The sequence below is a fragment of the Hyaena hyaena genome, unplaced genomic scaffold, assembly GCF_003009895.1.
Source record: "Hyaena hyaena isolate Hyena2069 unplaced genomic scaffold, ASM300989v1 scaffold_16, whole genome shotgun sequence".
NCBI lineage: Eukaryota > Metazoa > Chordata > Mammalia > Carnivora > Hyaenidae > Hyaena > Hyaena hyaena.
Window position 1 is genome coordinate 286,263 of NW_024080650.1, and position 19,043 is coordinate 305,305.

Genomic DNA, 19,043 nt, shown 5'->3' on the forward strand with positions numbered 1-19,043 from the left:
TTCGAGCCCCGCGTCGGGCTCTGTGCTGACTGCCAGCTCAGAGCCTGGAGCCTGTTTCAGTCTGTGACTCCCTCTCTCTCTGACCCTCCCCTGCTCACGCTGTCTCTCTCTCTCTCCTAAAAATAAATAAAACATTTAAAAAAAAAATTCACACAGTTGTATAGCCAAATATTGATATCAGCCCACAAGCATATGATTTTAATTGAGCATATTAATCACTTGAGGAGCATTTGTAAAATTATATTAGATTTTTCTTTTAATATTTGCCTTTTAGCATATCGTTATATAGCATATTAATTACTTCTGATTAAAGGTTAGATGGAAGCGCCATAATTTCACTGTTAAGTAGACTTTGAAATATGGAAATTTCTTTGCACTTTCATTGAAGTCCTTAAACTGCTTCTGGAACTGTAGTTTCGAGCTAAGAAAATATATCCACTGAAAATTTGTTTTCGGGGGGGGGGTATTCCTGGTGACTCAGTTCATTAAGTGTCTAACTTTGGCTCAGGTTATGATCTCATAATTTGTTGCTTTGAGCCCAGAGTTGGGCTCTGTGCTGGCAGAGCCTGCTTGGGATTCTCTCTCTTTCCCTGTCTCTGCTCCTCCCTTGCCCTCTCAAAACAAAAAAAAAAAAACTTAAAAAAAATTATTTTGGAATGTAGGTATTTTAAATTTAACGGCATGGGAAGTGTATAAAGCAATTTGACATTGCATATGATTCAGATATTAGTTTTTATCCCAATGACTTGATTGTAGTTTGACTTCGACATATAAGTGTTGTTTTGCCTTGGCAATTTTAGATTGAATTTATTTATTTTTTTTAAGTTTATTTTCTTTATTTTGAGAGAGAGAGAAGGTGTCAGGAGGGGAGGGCAGAGAGAGAGAAACAGAGAATCCCAAGTGCAGAGCCGGATGTGGGACTCAAACCCACGAAACTGCGAAATCGTAACCTGAGTGGAAACCAAGGGTCAGTTGCCCAACTGACTAAGCCTCCCAGGCGCCCCTAGATTTACTTTATTAAACATTGTAAATGTGCAGCAAAAGCAAAGTTTCAGAGCCATTCATTATTTGATAATAGTATCTGAAAGAGGTCTGTTGTTCTGAAAAATTTCATTCTCAACCCAGAGCTTAAAAGATTAAAAATCACAGGGGTGCCTGGGTGGCACAGTTGGTTAAGCTTCTGACTCTTGACTTCAGCTCAGGTTATGATCTTGAGCTGCTGAGTTCAAGCCATGCATTGATTGGACTCTGTGCTGACAGCTAGGAGCCTGCTTTGGATTCTGTCTCCTTTTCTCTCTGCTCTTCCCCTATTTGCTCTCTTTCTCAAATAAAAAGAAATTAAAAAAAAAAGATTAAAAATCACAAAATTTTACTATAGCAAAGTCCCTGAACTGCTCTGTGGTCAGGCAAGTCAGATTATTCAGCTTTTATTTCTGGCAATAATTAAGACCATGACAGCGAGTGAAGTTCACTGTCAGCGTTGTTGGCTCAGTAACACATGATAAATTTAAATATTTTTCAGAGTGCCTGCTGATGAAAAATATAATGAGTAACTGCCTTGCATCTTAACAAACTTTGCAAATTATCCAATTAGGCTTTTTCTACATCACATTACTATTATCAGTTGTAACACATTTTAGCAGATTGCACTTCAAGTTGTACTGAGTATTTTCTCAACTTCTAGCCTGTAGTTGTTTAACAGACTATTCATGGAAGCTAATTCTTCATTCACTTATTTTTTTTTTAAGATTAAAAAAAAAATCTCTACACCGAGAGTGGGTCTTGAACTCAGAACCCTGAGATCAAAACTCATATGCTCCACAGGCTGAGCCAGTCAGCTTAAACTTCATTCAGCTTAAACTTGGTATTAACTCCTTGAGTAAACAACTGAGCAGTATTGGTAACATCTGTCAACTCATTGAGAACTCTGCTTGCCTTTTTTTGTTTTTTGAAGTTTATTTATTTATTTAGGGAGAGAGCACGTGAGCAGGGGAGGGGGAGAGAGGGAGGTAAGGAGAGAGTCCCAAGCAGGCCCTGCACTGTCAATATGGAACCCGACACGGGGCTCAGACTCAGGAAGCATGAGACCATGACCTGAGCTGAGATCAAGAGTTAGATGCTTAACCGACTGAGCCACTTAGGTCCCCCTCATTTGCTTTATTTATTTAGTTAGTTAGTTAATTTAGTTTATTTCTTTGTTTTGAGAGAGAGAGAGAGAGAGAGAGAGCACGAGCAAGCGCGAGAGCGCGCAGGCTCCACACTACCAGCATGGAGCCCAACGTGGGGCTCAAACTCACAAACTGTGGGAGATTATGACCTGTGCCGAAAACCAAGAGTCAGATGCTTACCCGGCTCAGCCACCCAGGTCTCCCACATTTGCCTTTTTTAAGAGATTAATCTTAACTCCCTTTTTCCTCAACTTTTGGAATGACTGGTCTTGTTGAAAAGCTGGTAGTCTTAAATTTATTTTCTCTGAATATATTTCTTCAGCACCTAGAACTGAACATGGCTTAACCAACTCACCATTTGCTAATAAATTACTTCCTTTTGGCTAGTAGATCAGCCTTGGATTTTTCAGATCATGGCTTTTCCTGTGAATTGGAAATATTGGATGACTACTTAGTGTGCTAATGTTGGTGTATATTGAGTTTTTTGTCTAGCTATGGTGTCATTGCATAATAAACACAGAGCTTCCTCTTGTGACTTAATAACAAAGTAATCCACATTCTCCATCCACTGTGCCTTAAAAGCATTATCTACTTTCTCGTCTTTTAAAAAAATTTTTTTGCTTTAATCTTTATTTATTTTTGAGAGAGAAAGAGTGTGAGTGGGGAAGGGACAGAGAGAGAGGGGGACACAGAATCTGTAGCAGGCTGGGGCGCCTGGGTGGCTTAGTCGGTTAAGCGTCCGACTTTCACTTGGGTCATGATCTCGCGGTTCGTGGGTTCGAGCCCCGCGTCGGGCTCTGTGCTGACTGTCAGCTCGGAGCCTGGGGCCTGTTTCGGATTCTGTGTCTCCCTCTCTCTCTGACCCTCCCCTGCTCACGCTGTCTCTCTCTCTCTCCTAGAAATAAATAAAAAAATATTAAAAAAAAAAAAAAAAAAAAGAATCTGTAGCAGGCTTTCAGGCTCTGAGCTGTCAGCACAGAGCCTGATGTGGATTTTGAACTCACAAAGCATGAGATCACGACCTGAGTTGAAGTCTGCCGCTTAACTGACCGAGCCACCCAGGTGCACCTTCTTTTCCTGTTTTGGTATGCTGGCTGTGTATTGATAATACAAAGAAATAAGCTATCACAGCGCAGTCTGCCAGTATGCGCATGGGGCAGTCAAAATGCTGTTGAGTTACAGCTTCCTTGCTGTGATGTGTGGTGCGCTGAGCAGCAGTGCACAGCTCTGAGAACACCACACATATAGCCAGCTGCTCAGTTTTGCCCCTGTAGTGTTGAAGCCATCCATAGGCAACATGTAAATGAGTCAGTGCAGTTGTGTTTGATGTTATTTATGGGGACTGGAGTTTGAATTTCATTATAATTTTCACATCATGAAATATTACTTTGATTTTTTCAGTCATTAAAATATAAAATCATTCTTAACTTGCAGGCGCCACTAAAACAGATGGTTTGTTCGTGTCCATTCAGCATACAGCGTTACACCAAGGCCAAAATCAAGAAGGAAAAGATCGACTAAAATTTGATTGCATGAGAAGATATTATAAACAAAACTAAAAGATAAATTGCAAATCGGGGAAATGTATTTCTTTTAAGTTTATTTATTTTGAGAGCGAGCAAGTGAGCATGAATGAGGGAGAGGCAGAGAGAGAGAGAGAGAGAGAGAGAGAACGAACCCTAAGCAAGCTCCATACTGTCAGCACGGAGCCTGGCACGAGGCTTGAACTCACAAACCCTGATATCATGACCTGAGCCGAAACCAAGATGCTTAACTGACTGAGCCACCCAGCCGCCGCAGGGGAAATGTATTTGTAACCATATGTCAGGAAAAGATTGATGTCACTTACTGTGAAGGAGCACCTGCAGATAAGAAACAGACCAAACACTATTAAAAAAATAGGCAAAGGTGCAAAAGGACAGTTCACCAAATAAAAACCTAATGTCAGTAATGATACCAACTGTTGCTCCAGTACTGAACCAGGAAAGGCAGAAGAAAACATGGGAGACTTTCGCTTTACACTTCATATGCTTCAGTATTGTTTGAGAATTTTTTTAAGTTGCTCTTTAAAAATTTTTCCTTTTATTTATGGAAGTAAGCTATATACCTAATGTGGGCTTGAACTTACGACCCCGAAATCTAGAGTTGCATGCTCTACCAACTGAGATAGCCAGGTGCCCCATTGTTTGAGATATTTACAGCAATCAGATACTACATTTATCAGTATTTTTGTAAATAGCCCAAAAGCTTTCTTATAAAAGTTTTCAACTGTTGCTTGGTTTTCTGGTGCTTAAAATTTGTTTTCCTGAATGGAGGGAAAAAAAAAAAGGGTGAATTCTTTCTCTTTCCTGCCTCTGCTGTGCTGTATGTGTTGCTCTGGTTTAGAAGACAGCATGTAGGGCTTAGGCCCCATCAGATTTCCTTACCCCAGTCCAGCTTTGGTATGTGCTTGGGTGTGTTACTGGGTCGCCATAATGGGCACTACTTGCATTGATGCCATGTTGACTTGGAAATCTAGGGTTTGATTTTTTCAAACAAAGATGGAAATTTGTTCTATTATGTATCTTCTAAATAATTTTGATATTAGGGATTTTTAATTGCTTTTTAGTTTTGTTTTAAAGAGTTGTGGGGTTTTTTGTTTATTTTGAGAGAGAGTAAGAGCAGGGGAGTGGCCGAGAAAGAGGGGGAGAGAGAATCCCAAGCAGGCTCTGCCCTGTCAGCACAGAGCCTGACTTGGGGCTTGAACTCATGCACTGTGAGATCATGACCTGACCTGAAACCAAGAGTTGGACGCTTAATGGACTGAGCCACCTAGTGGCCCCTAAGTAGTTATTAATAGAAGCAAGAGCGATGGAGGATCCTTCTAGTCTTTAAATGTTTTTAAAGATGTTTGAGATAGGTATTAACTTCATGGGTCTGTTGTAAACAAGCAAGGTTATTTTCCCCCTAGTTCTGAATTAAGTCAGTAAAGGACAATAGCGCCCTCTTAGGTGGGTGACTGCTATTGCATTCCCTCAAAGCATTCGGTTACCAAGGCGAATCACATGGAGAAGAATTTGACTTTGCATTTTCTTTTCAAATCAAGAGTTGTAGAATTTGATGTGCTTAACGCATGCTGTTTTCTTTTCCTGTGGTCTATGTAGACGATGTCATTAAATTAGATTTTGGCTTTTATTATTTAAAAAAATGTTGATCTTTTTGAGAGAGAGAGCGAGAGCGAGAGCGCGTACATAGGTGCGAGCTACCAGGGAAGGGGCACAGAGAGAGGGAGAATTCCAAGCAGGCTCCATGCTGCCAGTTCATAGAGCCCAATATGGGGCTCAAACCCATAAACCAAGATCATGAGCCAAAACCAAGGGTCAGGCATTCAACCAGCTGAGCCACCCATGTGCCCCTAGATTTTGGCTTTTAGATCTTAGTTTAAAATACTAGAATGATTGGCTAAGTGACGATTATATCATGTGGAATTGAAATAAGCTGATCTGATCGGGAGGAACGTTACCCTGAGCATGGCAGGAAATGAACTTGTAATAGCAGTGAATAATACAGTGTACCAGCTATACATAGGGAAAGATGAGGACAAGTAAAAATAAATGTAAATTATAAGAAGTTTGGGAGAAAGTGACTTTGTGATCTAACTTTGTGAGAGCCAAAATTGAAAATACTGGGTGGACATGTACATGTCCCTAGGTTTTGGAAAAATGTACTTCAAAAAGTTGATAAGATATGAGTATGAATCAATAGGAATGGTATACTAAAAGGAACATCAGTTTAGAGAAAAACAAAAAAAAACTGCCCTTAAACCAAAGATAGGTAGGTATTCAGATTTGATTATGAAATTAGAAGACAGGGGGCGCCTGGGTGGCTCATTTGGTTAAGCATCCAACTCTGGCTCAGGTCATGATCTCATGGTTTGTGAATTTGAGCCCCACATCAGCTCTCTGCTGTCAGTTGCAGAGCCTGCTTGGGACCTTCAGACCTTCCATCTCCTGTCTTCCTCTCTTCCTCGCGCACTCTCTCTCTCACTCTCACTTGCACACACACAAATAAGTAACCAAACAAAAGAGAAATTAGAAGATAGGAATTTTGAAAAATACAGGCAGTCTACCAGCAAGTTTAGAAAAAGTAAAATAAGTTAATTTGTCTTAAAATTTAATTAGTATTAAAACTAATTTTAATCTCTTATGGCACTTATTGCTGTTCTCTAGACCTGCACCTCCAATATGATAGTCATCACCCGTATGTGCTAGTGTATTGGCAGCACATACGTAGAACATTTCCATCACCAAAATTTCTGTTGGGAAGTGCTGTGAACATGAGATATATTGTTAGAAAAGCCTATAAAAAGGGTAATGGGGTACTTTTCTATCTAGAAATTTTACTGAAGAAGAACTGTGTTTTTATAATCCTGAGACATTGGTGTGTGCTTCTTTGTTGTTAATATTTGCATTTTGTCTTTTATTTTTAAATAATGTTAAGTTTACAGATAAATTGCAGAAATAGTACAAAGAGCCTTTACCCTCTCTGAGCCATTTGAGAGTAAGTTGCTTACTTGATGCTCTGTCAGCTTTGAATACTTTAGTGTGTGTTTCCTACAAATGGGGACATTCTCCCATATAACCACAATACATCCATTAAAATCTGGAGCTTAACAGTGATACAGTAGTACCAGCTAATCCTCAGATCCCATTCAGGTTTTACCAGTCATCCTAATAATAACCTGTAGAGCAAAAGGATCCAATTCAGAAACACACTTTACATTTTGTTATCCTGACTTTGACTTGATCATCGTGATATTTTTGAGGAGTGTAGGCTAATTATTTTGAAGAATATTTCTCATTTTGGGCCTGATGTTTCATCATGGTTAGATTCAGAATATACATTTTGTCAGGAATACCATATAAATGGTGCTGTATTTTTACTGTGTTCTGTCAGGAAGCACACAGTTTCCATATGCCTTGTTTCTTATTATGTTAATCGTGATCACTTTATTAAAATAGGGTCTGCTGGTTTTGTCTGCTGTAAATTTCCTATTTTTTTCCTTTGTAGCCAGTACGTATTTTGTGAGGAAGAAGTGCTTTGAGACCATGTAAATATCTCATTCCCTATCAAACTTTTCCCTACTAGTTTGAGCATCATTGATATTTCTTGGCCGGATTATTACTACCGCAATTGCCACATGATGATTTTTCTACTTTTATCATTTCTTTAACATTCATCCAGTGACATATCATGATAAGGAAAATTCTTTTCTCTCTGTTTAATTTGTATTAATTTGTATTTATGCATTTCTGCTTTATTCAGTGAACTATTATCTATTAATATTATGTTACTTTGATGCTGAATTTGTCCCCTGTTTGGCTAGCGGATGCCCTTGGCTTCAAGCTGGCTCCTGTATCCTTTTGACATAGTCTGTCATTCTTTGATTATTTCCCTTCCTGACTTTCTGGTACAAGATGTTCCAGTCTCTTCCTGTACTTTTCCTGCCCCAGCCCAGTCATTTCACCAAGGAGCCCTGGTTCCTTTTATTGGAGAATGTATTTAGAAACCAGGCCTGGATGCTAGGTATGATGGTTCTACTGGGGAATTGCTGCCCCTAGGCCCTGTCAGTGGATAGAGCTAGGTAATATATGCATGTGTATGCATACACAAACCTATGTGTATCCTTACACGTGCATCCATCTCTGTGTGTGTGTGTGCATACACATGCACATTAGATAAGCTTTGTTCAGTCAAAAATTATAGTGTTGTTGGTTAGGAGTTTAGTATTAACAAATCAACAATAAGGGGCACTTGGGTGACTCAGTCAGTTGAGCATCTGACTCTTGATCTCAGCTCACGTCTTGATATCAGGGTTGTGATTTCAGTCTCCGCATTGGGCTCTGCGCTGGGTGTGGAGTCTACATTAAAAACAACAACAACAACAAGCTATATCCAGGAAAGAGGATATTTGCTGATCTGTACATGAAGTCACTCCAGAAAGTACTAAGGTAACATCTGTAGTGCTTGGTGAATCTATGGAAAAGTAGGTAAAGTTGTGCATTTGTGAGCTCACTAATATACAAATGGCATAGTGCGTAGTGGTGTTGTCCACTATGAGCATCATAAGTGTTTTTGTGATGAGGGGGTATGTGATTTTGTTAAATGCTTTTTCTGGATTGAGATGATCATGTGTTTTGTTTCTTTATTAATATGGTATATAACATTGATACATAGACTTTTAAATCGCACTTAGCTATTAGCTTGTTTTATCTCCTCTTTTGGATTGTATGTTGGGTTTACTGTGAATGACTGTTAAAGATTGTATTGCAGGCGTGTCTTCAGTATATCAACATTAATGAAATTATTTTCTAAAATTGGGGCACCTGTGTGGCTGAAAGCATCCAAACTTTGGCTCAGGTCATGATTTCATTGTTCGTGGGTTTGAGCCCCATGTCAGGCTCTGGGCTGACAGCTCAGAGCCTGGAGCCTGCTTTGAATTCTGTGTCTCCCTCTCCCTCTGCTGCTCCCCTGCTCGTGCTCTGTCTATCTGTCTGTCTGTCTCTCAAAAATGAATAAACATTAAAACAAAAAAATCAACTTTGTTGAGGGGCACCTGGATGGCTCAGTCGGTTGAGCGTCCGACTCTTGGTTTCAGCTCAGGCCAGTTTGTGAGTTTGAGCCCCACATCGGGCTCTGTGCTGGCAGCTCAGAGCGTGCTTGGTATTCTCTCTCTCTCTCTCTCTCTCTCTCTCTCTCTCTCTCACCCCCCCTCCTTCCCTCCCTCCCATCCTTCCACCCTCCCTCCTCTGCTTCCTCCCCCCATGCATGTCATTTCTCAAAATAAATAAAAATTAAATTAAAAGTTTTGGTTTCTAGGGGCGCCTGGGTGGCTTAGTCGGTTAAGCGTCCGACTTTCGCTTAGGTCATGATCTCGCGGTTCATGGGTTTGAGCCCTGCGTTGGGCTCTGTGCTGACTGCCAACTCAGAGCCTGGAGCCGCTTCAGTCTGTGACTCCCTCTCTCTGACCCTCCCCTGCTCACGCTGTATCTCTCTCTCTCTCTCCTAGAAATAAATAAAACATTAAAAAAAAAAAGTTTTGGTTTCTATTCAGTGATCTCTAAAATTTTTAAAATCAACTTTATTGAGGTAGACTCAATCTTCTGGCAATAAACCATACCCATTTTTCTTATACAGTTGAATGAATTTTTGCCAAATTTATGTATCTAAGTGACTGTCACCACGGTGAAGATACCTAACATTTCTTGAACACCCAGAATTTCCCTTGTACCTTTCCCAGTTATTCCTCTCCATCCCCTTCTTAGACCCAAGGCAATTAGGGATCTGTTCTCTGTCACTAGAGGTTAGATTTCTTTTCTAGAGGGTTGTAAAACTAGAATCATACAGTATGTACTCTTTTGTCTGGATTCTTTCACTGAATATGATGGGTTTTTTGTTTTTACTTTTATTTGCATTTATTTTATGCATAATTTACGCCATGGCCATAAGTTTTTGTTTCTTTAGTTTCTTCCGGGATATCTTTTTCTTCTTTGCAACCTCCTCTACTGGTTTAGGAATAGTCTGCTCTTTTCCAGTAAGGATCATCTTAACGTGTCAGGGAGAGCTCATATATGGGTTAATCTGTCCACGCACCCTGTAAGTTCTATGCTCCATCTTGGAGGCTTTGTTCACCTGGATGTTCTCAAGGACCAGAAAATCTACATTGAAACCCTTAAGTTCAGAATTACTATCTTCAGTTTTAAGCTTGTACAATAAAAAATCAGCACTGTTTTTTGGCTATCAACCCTGTATCCAGCCCCACTGTTTGGCCTGGACACACCTACCGACTCCGCCATTGTAGCGATGGAATGGCACACACACCGCTTCTGCAAAGTGACATCCTTCAGATACTTGGTGGCTTTTCAGAGATGCGTACCCTTGATAGCCTGAGCAGTTTCATGTGTGTTCTTAAAGTGTACATGAAGATGGGGCGCCTGGGTGGCTTAGTCGGTTGAGTGTCCGACTTTCGCTTAGGTCATGATCTCTCGGTTCATGGGTTCGAGCCCCGCATCGGGCTCTGTGCTGACTGCCGGCTCAGAGCCTGGAGCCTGTTTCAGTCTGTGACTCCCTCTCTCTCTGACCCTCCCCTGCTCACGCTGTCTCTCTCTCTCTCCTAGAAATAAAAAAAAATAAAAAAAAAATAAAGTGTACATGAAGATTTAAACCTCTTGATTTTCATAATTTTGCAGGGTTTTCTGGGTCAAGTGAATAGCAAACCATTTTCAGAAATCACCTCAGGCTGCTTAGGGGAAGAGTGAGCATAACATTTCTGACATTCATCCGTGTTGTTAGGTGTATTAGTTGTCAGTCCTTTTTTTCTTTTTTTCTGAGTAGTAGTCCATTATTTGAATATACTGTATTTTCCATATGTTAATAAGCATTTAGGTGTTTAAAAAAATTTTTTTTGATGTTTTATTTATTTTTGAGAGAGAGCGAGAGACAGCATGAGCAGGGGAGGGTCAGAGAGAGAGTGAGATACAGAATCTGAAACAGGCTCCAGCCTCTGAGCTAGCTGTCAACACAGAGCCCAACGTAGGGCTCAAACCCACAAACTGTGAGATCATGACCTGAGCCAAAGTTGGGCGCTTAACCGACTGAACCACCCAGGTGCCCCTAGGGTTTTTTAGTTTGATTGCTTAATGAATAAAGCTATTAGGGGCACGCCTGGGTGGCTCAGTTGGTTAAGCATCCGACTTTGGCTCAGGTCATGGTCTCATGGTTTGTGAGTTTGAGCCCCACATCAAGTTCTGGCTAACAATGTGGAGCCTGCTTGGGATTCTCTCTCTCTCCTCCCTCTCCCGCCCCCCCCCCGCTTTGCCCCTCCCCCATGTGCATGCCTGCTCTGTGTCAAATAAACTTTAAAAAAAGCTACTGGGAACATGTGTTCAAGTCTTTGTTTAGATATATGTCTTTGTTTCTTTTGGGTAAATCTTAGAAGTAGAATTGCTGCTGGGTTTTATGGTTTAAGTATATGTTTAATTTCATAAGAACCTGCCGAATTGTTTTCTGTAGCTTTACACTTTATATTCTCATCAGTAATGTGTTGGAGTTTTATTCCCTCCACCTCCTCACCAACACTTGGCATTGTCAGCCTTTTACTTTTTAGCCATTATGGGTTTGTGGTGATGTCTCATTATGGTTCTATTTGCAATGTCCTGGTGAGCAAATATGTGTTTCCTAGCAATGGGCATCTGCTTATGTCCTTATTGGCCAGTTGTGTATTTGCTTTTATGAAGTGTCATTTAAAATCCTTTGCCTATTTGTTTGTAGTATCTTATGCTTGAGTTGTAGGGGGTTCTTTATATATTCTGGATACAGTCACTAATTATGTATATGTATTACAGGTATTCTCTCCCAGTCTGTGGCTTGTTTTCTTTTTAAATACCTTTTAAAGAATTTTATTTTTTACAAAATATTTTATCATATGGGGCACCTGGATGGCTCAGGTAATTAAGTGTCTGACTTCAGCTCAGGTTATGATTTCACAGTCCGTGAGTTCGAGCTCTGGTTGGGCTCTATGCTGACAGCTCAGAGTCTGGAGCCTGCTTCAGATTCTGTGTCTCCTTCTCTTTCTGCCCCTCCCCCACTCACACTCTGTCTCTCAGAAATGAATAAATGTTAAAAAATTTTAAAAATAATTTTATTATTTAAGTATTTATTTAAGTGATCTCTCCCACCATCATGGGACTTGAACTCATGACCCCAGGATCAAGAGTTGGATGCTCCTCCTACTGAGCTAGCCAGGCACCCCTGGTTTTTTGTTTTTTAATGGTGTTTCCTGGAGTGGTAGAAATTTGTAATTTTGCTGAAGTCCAAATTACCCCCCCCTTTTTTTTTTTTAGAGTTTATCTTTCTTGTATCCAGTCTAAGTCTTGTCTATCTGTAGTAGGCAGGATTCTAAGAAGACCTTAGGGACCTTAGCGACCTGCACTCTTTTATTATTTCCTTCCTGTGGGTGTGGGCAAGATTACTTCAGTGATTATGTTACATTACATGGCAAAAGGGATATTAAAAGATGTAATTAAGGTATTAATCAGTTGACTTTGAGTCAGCCAAAGGGAGGTTATACAGATAGGCCTGTATATACAGTTATACAGATATAACCTATTATACAGATATAACCTTTAAAATCTGGGTCTAGAAAGGAGAAATCAAAAGACTCGAAACATGAGAATTCAGTAAGAGGGAGATTTTTCATTGCTGGCTTTTAAGATCAAGGGGTTTATATGGCAAAGATTGCAGATGGCCTCTAGCAGCTGAGAATGGCTCCTGGCTGAGAAGTAGCCAAGGATGAAGGGTCTTAGTCCTACAACTGCATGGAGCTGAATTCTGCCACAACTATATGACCTTCAAAGAGGAACATTAGATGAGAACAGCCTGGTGGATACCTTGAGTTTATCCTTGTAAGATCCTTAGCAGAAAATCCATTCAGGCTGTGGTTGGACTTCTGACCTCTAATTTTGTCATAATTTGTTACTTAGTAATATAAAATTAATACACTGTCTCAAGACTGTTAAGTTTTCTCTTTATGCATTCTTTTGCATTAGCTGTTACATTTAGGTCTGGATTTAATATCCTTTCAAGTTAATGTTTGTGTATGGCATTAAAAGAAAGTGCCAAGTTCATTTTTCCCTGTCTGGGTATCCAATTATTCTAGCCCTATTTGTGGAAAAGATTGTTCTGCCCCTGTTGAATTGCCTTGGCATCTTTGTAGAAAATAACCTGGTCATATATTATTCTATTTCTGGATTTATATGTCTATTTGCATACCCATTGCATAGTGTCTTGCTCACTGTCAGGTAGGCTTCTGACCCTATTTTTTCCTTATCAAAATTAGCTTGGCTATTTTAAGATCTTTAGATTTCATTTAAATTTTAGAATCAGCTTGTCAATTTGTATGAAAAAACCTGAAAATTTGATTAGGATCCCAATGAATCTGTAGTTTAGTTTGGGATGAGTTGACATTTTAACATCTAGTCTTTTGATCCACGACCAGAATTCTATCTCTCCATTCGTTTAAATCTTCTGTAAGTTCACCAGTGTTTTGTAGTTTTCAGAGTGCAGGTCTTGCATATCTTTTGTTAATATTTATCCCTAAGTAATTTCTGTGTTTTTAAAACCCTGTTATAAATGGTACTTTCAGTTTCCAACTTTGCTGATATATAAAGATACAATTGATGATGAAGTTTTGAGGTGATGGGGGTGCGGGTTCATGGGGTCCAGAGCCAACAGCCAAGAAAGAATTCTTGAAGATGTCTCTGGTGCACAGGGGTGATTTTATTAAAGCATGAGGACAGGACCCTTGGGCAGGAGGAGCTGCACTGGGATCATGAGGGATAACTCATTATATACCCTCAGATTGGAAGGGGCTCTGGGATAGAATAAAGTCTCTAAGGAATTTTGGAAGCAAGGTTTCCAGGACCTTGAAGGGCTGGGCTAGCTGTTATGAGGGAGATGCCATTTATTACCATTTAATAAAACCTTAATCATGATACCCTTCAGATGTATATGAGGGTCATAGCTTGAAGCAGAATTGCCAGCATGTGTCTTGGGGCAGTTGAGATAAAGGAAGTAGACTTACAGGATCCTTAAGGTTGGGGTAATGTTAAGTTAAGGTTCTCTTTTGCCCCTAAGAAAGTGTCCTCCTCTAGACAACTGAGCTTCTAGAGGGAAGTCACTCTGCTGGTTTCAAGGACTTGTCCCTGAGCTGTAGGCAGTAAGGGAGTTTAATTTGCCTTAGTTTCCCACATCACCATGGCAAGCACTTAAACCCTTGCCTTTGTTCTTGGATAGCCAGGAGTGTCCGAGGATTGTCTCACATATTTCACCTAGTGGGTGTGTGTGTGCCAGCCTGAATTTTGCCCTCAGCTTACCCCACATTCCCTCATCAGTTGATAATTATGTTTTTTTGTTGTTCTTTGTTTTTGTAATTTTTTAAAAGGCTTTAGTATCCATACTTGAGAGGGAGACAGAGCGTGAGCAGGGGAGGGGCAGGGAGAAAGAGATAGGGAGACACACAATTCGAAGCAGGCTCTAAGCTGTCAGCACAAAGCCCAGCATGGTGCTCGAACCCACAAACGGTGAGATCATGACCTGAACCGAAGTTGGACGCTCAACCTACTGAGTCACCCAGGCACCCCTGTATATGTTCATTTTATGTTGACTTCTATATTCTGCTACTTTGATAAACTTACTGTTTCTATGAATTCTTTTGTAGTCTCCTTAAGGTTTTCTATCTGTAAGATCATGTTCTCTATAAATAATAGTTTTACTACTTCTTTTCCAATATAGATACCTTTTTATTTATTTTTCTTGCTTTGTTGCACTGGCTAGGGCCCTCCAATATAATGTTGAATGAAAGTGATAAAAGTGGGTATTCTTGCCTTGTTTCTGAGCTTAGGGAGGAAGCATTCAGTATTTCATTAAATGTGGCATCAGCTTTAAGGTTTTCAGAGACAGCTTCTATCAGGTTGATAAAGCTTTCTTACAATTCCTAGTTTTCTAAAAGAAGTTTATTGGGATGGTTTGGATTATAGGGAGAAAGAGCTTAAAGTTGTCTTGCTTTTTGAACTCAGGTATTTCTCTCAACTTTCTTTTTTATTAACATTGTTTTGGCTATTCTACATTCTTTGCATTTCTATGTAAATTTTATTTTATTTTATTTTATTTTATTTTTTTTTATATTTTTATTTATTTCTAGGAGAGAGAGAGACAGCGTGAGCAGGGGAGGGTCAGAGAGAGAGGGAGACAGACTCTGAAACAGGCTCCAGGCTCTGAGCTGGCAGTCAGCACAGAGCCCAAAGCGGGGCTCAAACCCACGAACCACGAGATCATGACCTAAGCGAAAGTCGGACGCTTAACCGACTAAGCCACCCAGGCGCCCCTCTATGTAAATTTTACAATCAGCTTTACAACTTTTAGCTCTGCAGTTATTTTTCTAGGTCACGGTATATTTATTTCTCTCTGCAGCATTTTGCATAAATTCTGCAGATACGTTTTCAGGTTTATTAATTCTTTCTTCAGCTGTGTCTTCTTTAGGGGTTTACCTGTCTATGAAATTTTAGATTTCAGTGACTATTTTTATTCTGTAACTGCCATTTAGTTGTTATGTTTTCTTATCTTCTTTTTAGAGTGTGTGTGCTTTCCTTATGGTTTTAATGCTGTTACTTTTTTATTATTTTTAAAATTTTTAATGTTTATTTTTCAGAGAGAGAGAGAGAGAGAGAGCAGGGGAGGAGTAGAGAGAGAGGGAGACACAGAATCTGAAGCAGGCTCCAGGCTCTGAGCTGTCAGCACAGAGCCCGAAGTGGGGCTCGAACTCACAAACTGCAAGATCCTGACTTGAGCCAAAGTCGGACGCTTAACCGACTGAGCCACCACCCAGGAGCCCCTAGATTTTTTTTTTAAAGTATATTTATTTTGAGGGGAGCCTGGGTGGCTCAGTCGGTTAAGCATCCAACTTCAGGTCATGATCTCATGGTTCATGGGTTCGAGCCCCGCGTCGGGCTCTGTGCTGACAGCTACCTCAGAGCCTGGAGACTGTCTTCAGATTCTGTATCTCCCTCTTGCTCAAACCCTCCCCTGCTTATGGTGTCTCTGTCTCCCTCTCAAAAATAAATAAAACGTTAAAAAAAATTAAAGTATATTCATTTTGAGAGAGAGTGAGCACTAGTTGGGGAGGGGCAGAGAGAGAGAGAGAGAGAAAGAGAATCCTAAGCAGCCTTTGCACTGCCAGTGCAGAGCCCGACATGAGACTTGACCTCATGAATGATGAGATCATGACCTGAGCCAAAACCAAGAATTGAACGCTTAACCAACTGAGCCAGCCAGGTGCACTGCAGCTCTAGCTTTTGGTTCACTTTGTTTTATGCCACTGGCAGTTTTGTTTGCTTTCTTGAGAACTTAGCTAAGCTTCTTAAAGTATGTTAGCATTTATCCAGCACTTCTACATTATAGTAGCTGGAGAGTTTTAGTACGTTTTCTAGATTGCTGTATTACGAAATAAGAAAGATGACTGTGCTTTATTTAAAGATTGAGTTTAATATACAGAAATATTGGGTGTCAGCCAAACCATAAAACTACTTTTTACATATTCACTTATTAATTTCTATTTTTAAGCAACAGCTCCTCTTAAAAAAAAGAGATCAGGAGCCTGATTTTGCCCTCTACTTCCTGAGGAAGCAAAAAGGCAGAAACTTGGTGAATAGCAAGATCAGTGGTTGCTATAGTAAGCATGAGACTTCCTGGCAATGACTCTATTAACAGTAGGAAATGAAATCATGGCCGTGTCTCTTTAATTTGCCGCAAGGTTTTGTTTCCCATCTTTGGAGTGGGAAGTTCTATATCAAGGAATTGGCTCTTCCAATTGATTTTATTCAGCCATACAGTGATTAGAAAGTCTCACTGGCTGTGTACATTTCACCAAATCTAGGAGTTTTGAAAGTATATGATAGTTATGATACATTTCAAACAAGGCTTCGAAACTTTCCATTTAGCTCCTTCTGGAGGGAAGCCCTTTTCCTTAAGTGGCTGTTGATGTACATTGGATATAGGCTGTGCTCCACTTGGCAGTGAGAGCATAGGTTTTGGAATCAGATAAACCTAGATTCAAGTCTCAAGTTTTGCAGCCTACCAGCTATTTGACGGCAGACAAGTTATTTAACTGCTTTGTGCCACAGTTTGTTCATCGCAAAATGAAGTCACTGTTTCCTGTGCTTGTTTCGAAGATAATGTTAAATGTACATTATACAGTTTGACACAGTGCCTGACACATAAACACTTAATAAAAGGTTCTTATTCTGATCCCTGTTGAACTGCTGCTTTTTCATGTGCCTGGTTTTCTGTAATTGGTAATTAGCTACAGAATTTGCATCTTCCAAGATTTGACCACGTTGATTATTTCAAAGATCCAAGCAATATTTGTTGGCCTTGAAAAGGAGAAAAAGCACCCAAAAAAACATAAACTAAGCTGTTATTAAGTCTTTGAATAGTAATGATCATTATTATTTGAACTTGATAAGGTATATGCCCCATGTTTGCCTGAGCCTTTATTTAATGCTTTTTAAAATTCTGTTACTTTTTTCTTTTTAAATCTTACCATGAAGTTCAGGAAAAAGCTAAACTAAAAGGAAATTGAGGTCTTAGAGTAAGGAAAAAGCCAACTTTATAGGATATACCACAACTTTGATGGTGGTGGAATTTTTTTCTGTTTTGGACAGAAAGACTTTAAAGGAACCAAGAGCCTGGGGGCACCTGGCTTACTTGGTTGGTAGAGCATGCCACTCTTGATTTTTGGGTTGTGGGTCACACCCCACATTGAGTGTAGAGATTACTTAAAAAAAACAAAATCTTTAGGAAAAAAAGAACCCTTTGTAGATTGCATACAGTATGCTACGAACTTTCTTAGGCTCTGTGAATATTATTAAGACACTGTTCTTAACCTCAAGGGTCTAATTGTCTGTGGAGGGAGGCCATAAACAGTTGCAATAGTTTGTGACACAAGTACTTTGCTAGAGGTACTTTGCTAGAGCCACCTCTCTTGGGTGGCTCAGAGAGAGGAGGGAAGTGGGACAACTGGGATTCCTGGTTTGGACAAGGGGATAGACCAGAGCTGGCAAACTGTGACCTGCTGGTAGCTTTTGCCCGGCCTAGAAACTAAGAATTGTTTCTACCTCTTTAAGTGGTTGAAAAAATCAGGAGAAGTATATTTTATGTGGGGAAATCATATAAAATTCAAATTTCAGTATTTATAAAGTTTTGTTGGATTATGTCTCTGCTTAAATTTGCTGTCTGTGACTTCTTTTGTGCTACAACATCAGAGCTGAGTAATTGTGACAGAGGCTGTATTATCTGCAAAGCCAAATGTTTACTGTGTGGCTCTTTATAGAAAAAGGTCGCTGACTCCTGGGTCAGATGGTGATTTTTACCCACTGGGGTAAGCAATTAGCAATTAGGGGAACAGATATAAAGTAACATATTTCTCTGAGCGTTGCTTATTTGAATCAGAGTTACTTGTGAGATGAGATCCAGAAGAGTGGGTGGAAGAGTGGTTCTCAGCCCTGGCCGCACATTGGAATCACCTGGGGTACTTAAAAACAAACAAATAAAACCCAGACAACAATGAAAAGTATTTTCAGTCATTGCCAGATGTTCCCTAGAGGGACGGTGTAGTAGAAAAGTCCTAGTTTTGGGATAAGGGAGGGATGCTCCTGCCTTCCCTAGAAGGACCTGATTTCTCACTGATTACAATTCCCACGAGCTCTTCAGTGATCTGAACTATTTATGATGGAGCTTTGCCCTACGGCTCCCACAGTGTGCAGCGCAGCTCTATGAGGCATCTTGTTAGAGTGTATTCCTTCTCCCTGGGAACAGTGCCTGGGTTTAAATAGGGCTGTTTTGTCTTCTAAAGGTTTTTTTTTTCCTTTGCTAGTTGCAGGTGGCACACCAAAAACCAAAAAGGCATTTATGGAATTCCAATGAGTGGTGATGGATGATGCAGTTCAAGTAACTAAGGTAAGAGAAAGAAAACCATAGTGGTGAGGAGGCTTTGTCACCCGAGTTAGTGCCCTCACAAAAGAAAGCTAAAATCAGGTTCTCTCCCACTCCCTTTTATTTCTAAGCTTTCTGTGATTAAAAACATTATAATTAATCATCCTTTGAGAGAGTGGCTCTCAAACTGGTTATGAATGTGAATCACTAAAAGAGATTTTTTTTTAAAAGACTGAAGTCTATGCCCTGCCACCTTGCCCTTGTTGAATTAGCTTCTGTGGCTAGAGTACAAGTAACCTGATTGCATCCTTGTTGAAGAACCAATGCATTGAGACAAAGACTGCAATA

At 40.0% G+C, this 19,043-nt stretch overlaps 1 protein-coding gene across 3 annotated transcripts in view; it reads left to right on the plus strand.

Moving 5' to 3' along the window:
• PTPRA (protein tyrosine phosphatase receptor type A) overlaps positions 1–19,043 on the plus strand; it is a 162,829-nt gene that overhangs the window by 27,957 nt on the left and 115,829 nt on the right. For 2 of the 3 annotated variants that reach the window (XM_039223910.1, XM_039223922.1), the window contains exon 2: positions 18,637–18,719. In XM_039223910.1, the coding sequence (XP_039079841.1) occupies positions 18,693–18,719 (27 nt within the window). In that variant the 5' untranslated portion in view covers positions 18,637–18,692. The remainder of the gene's footprint in view (positions 1–18,636; positions 18,720–19,043) is intronic. The other variant, XM_039223918.1, reaches the window with a different exon arrangement.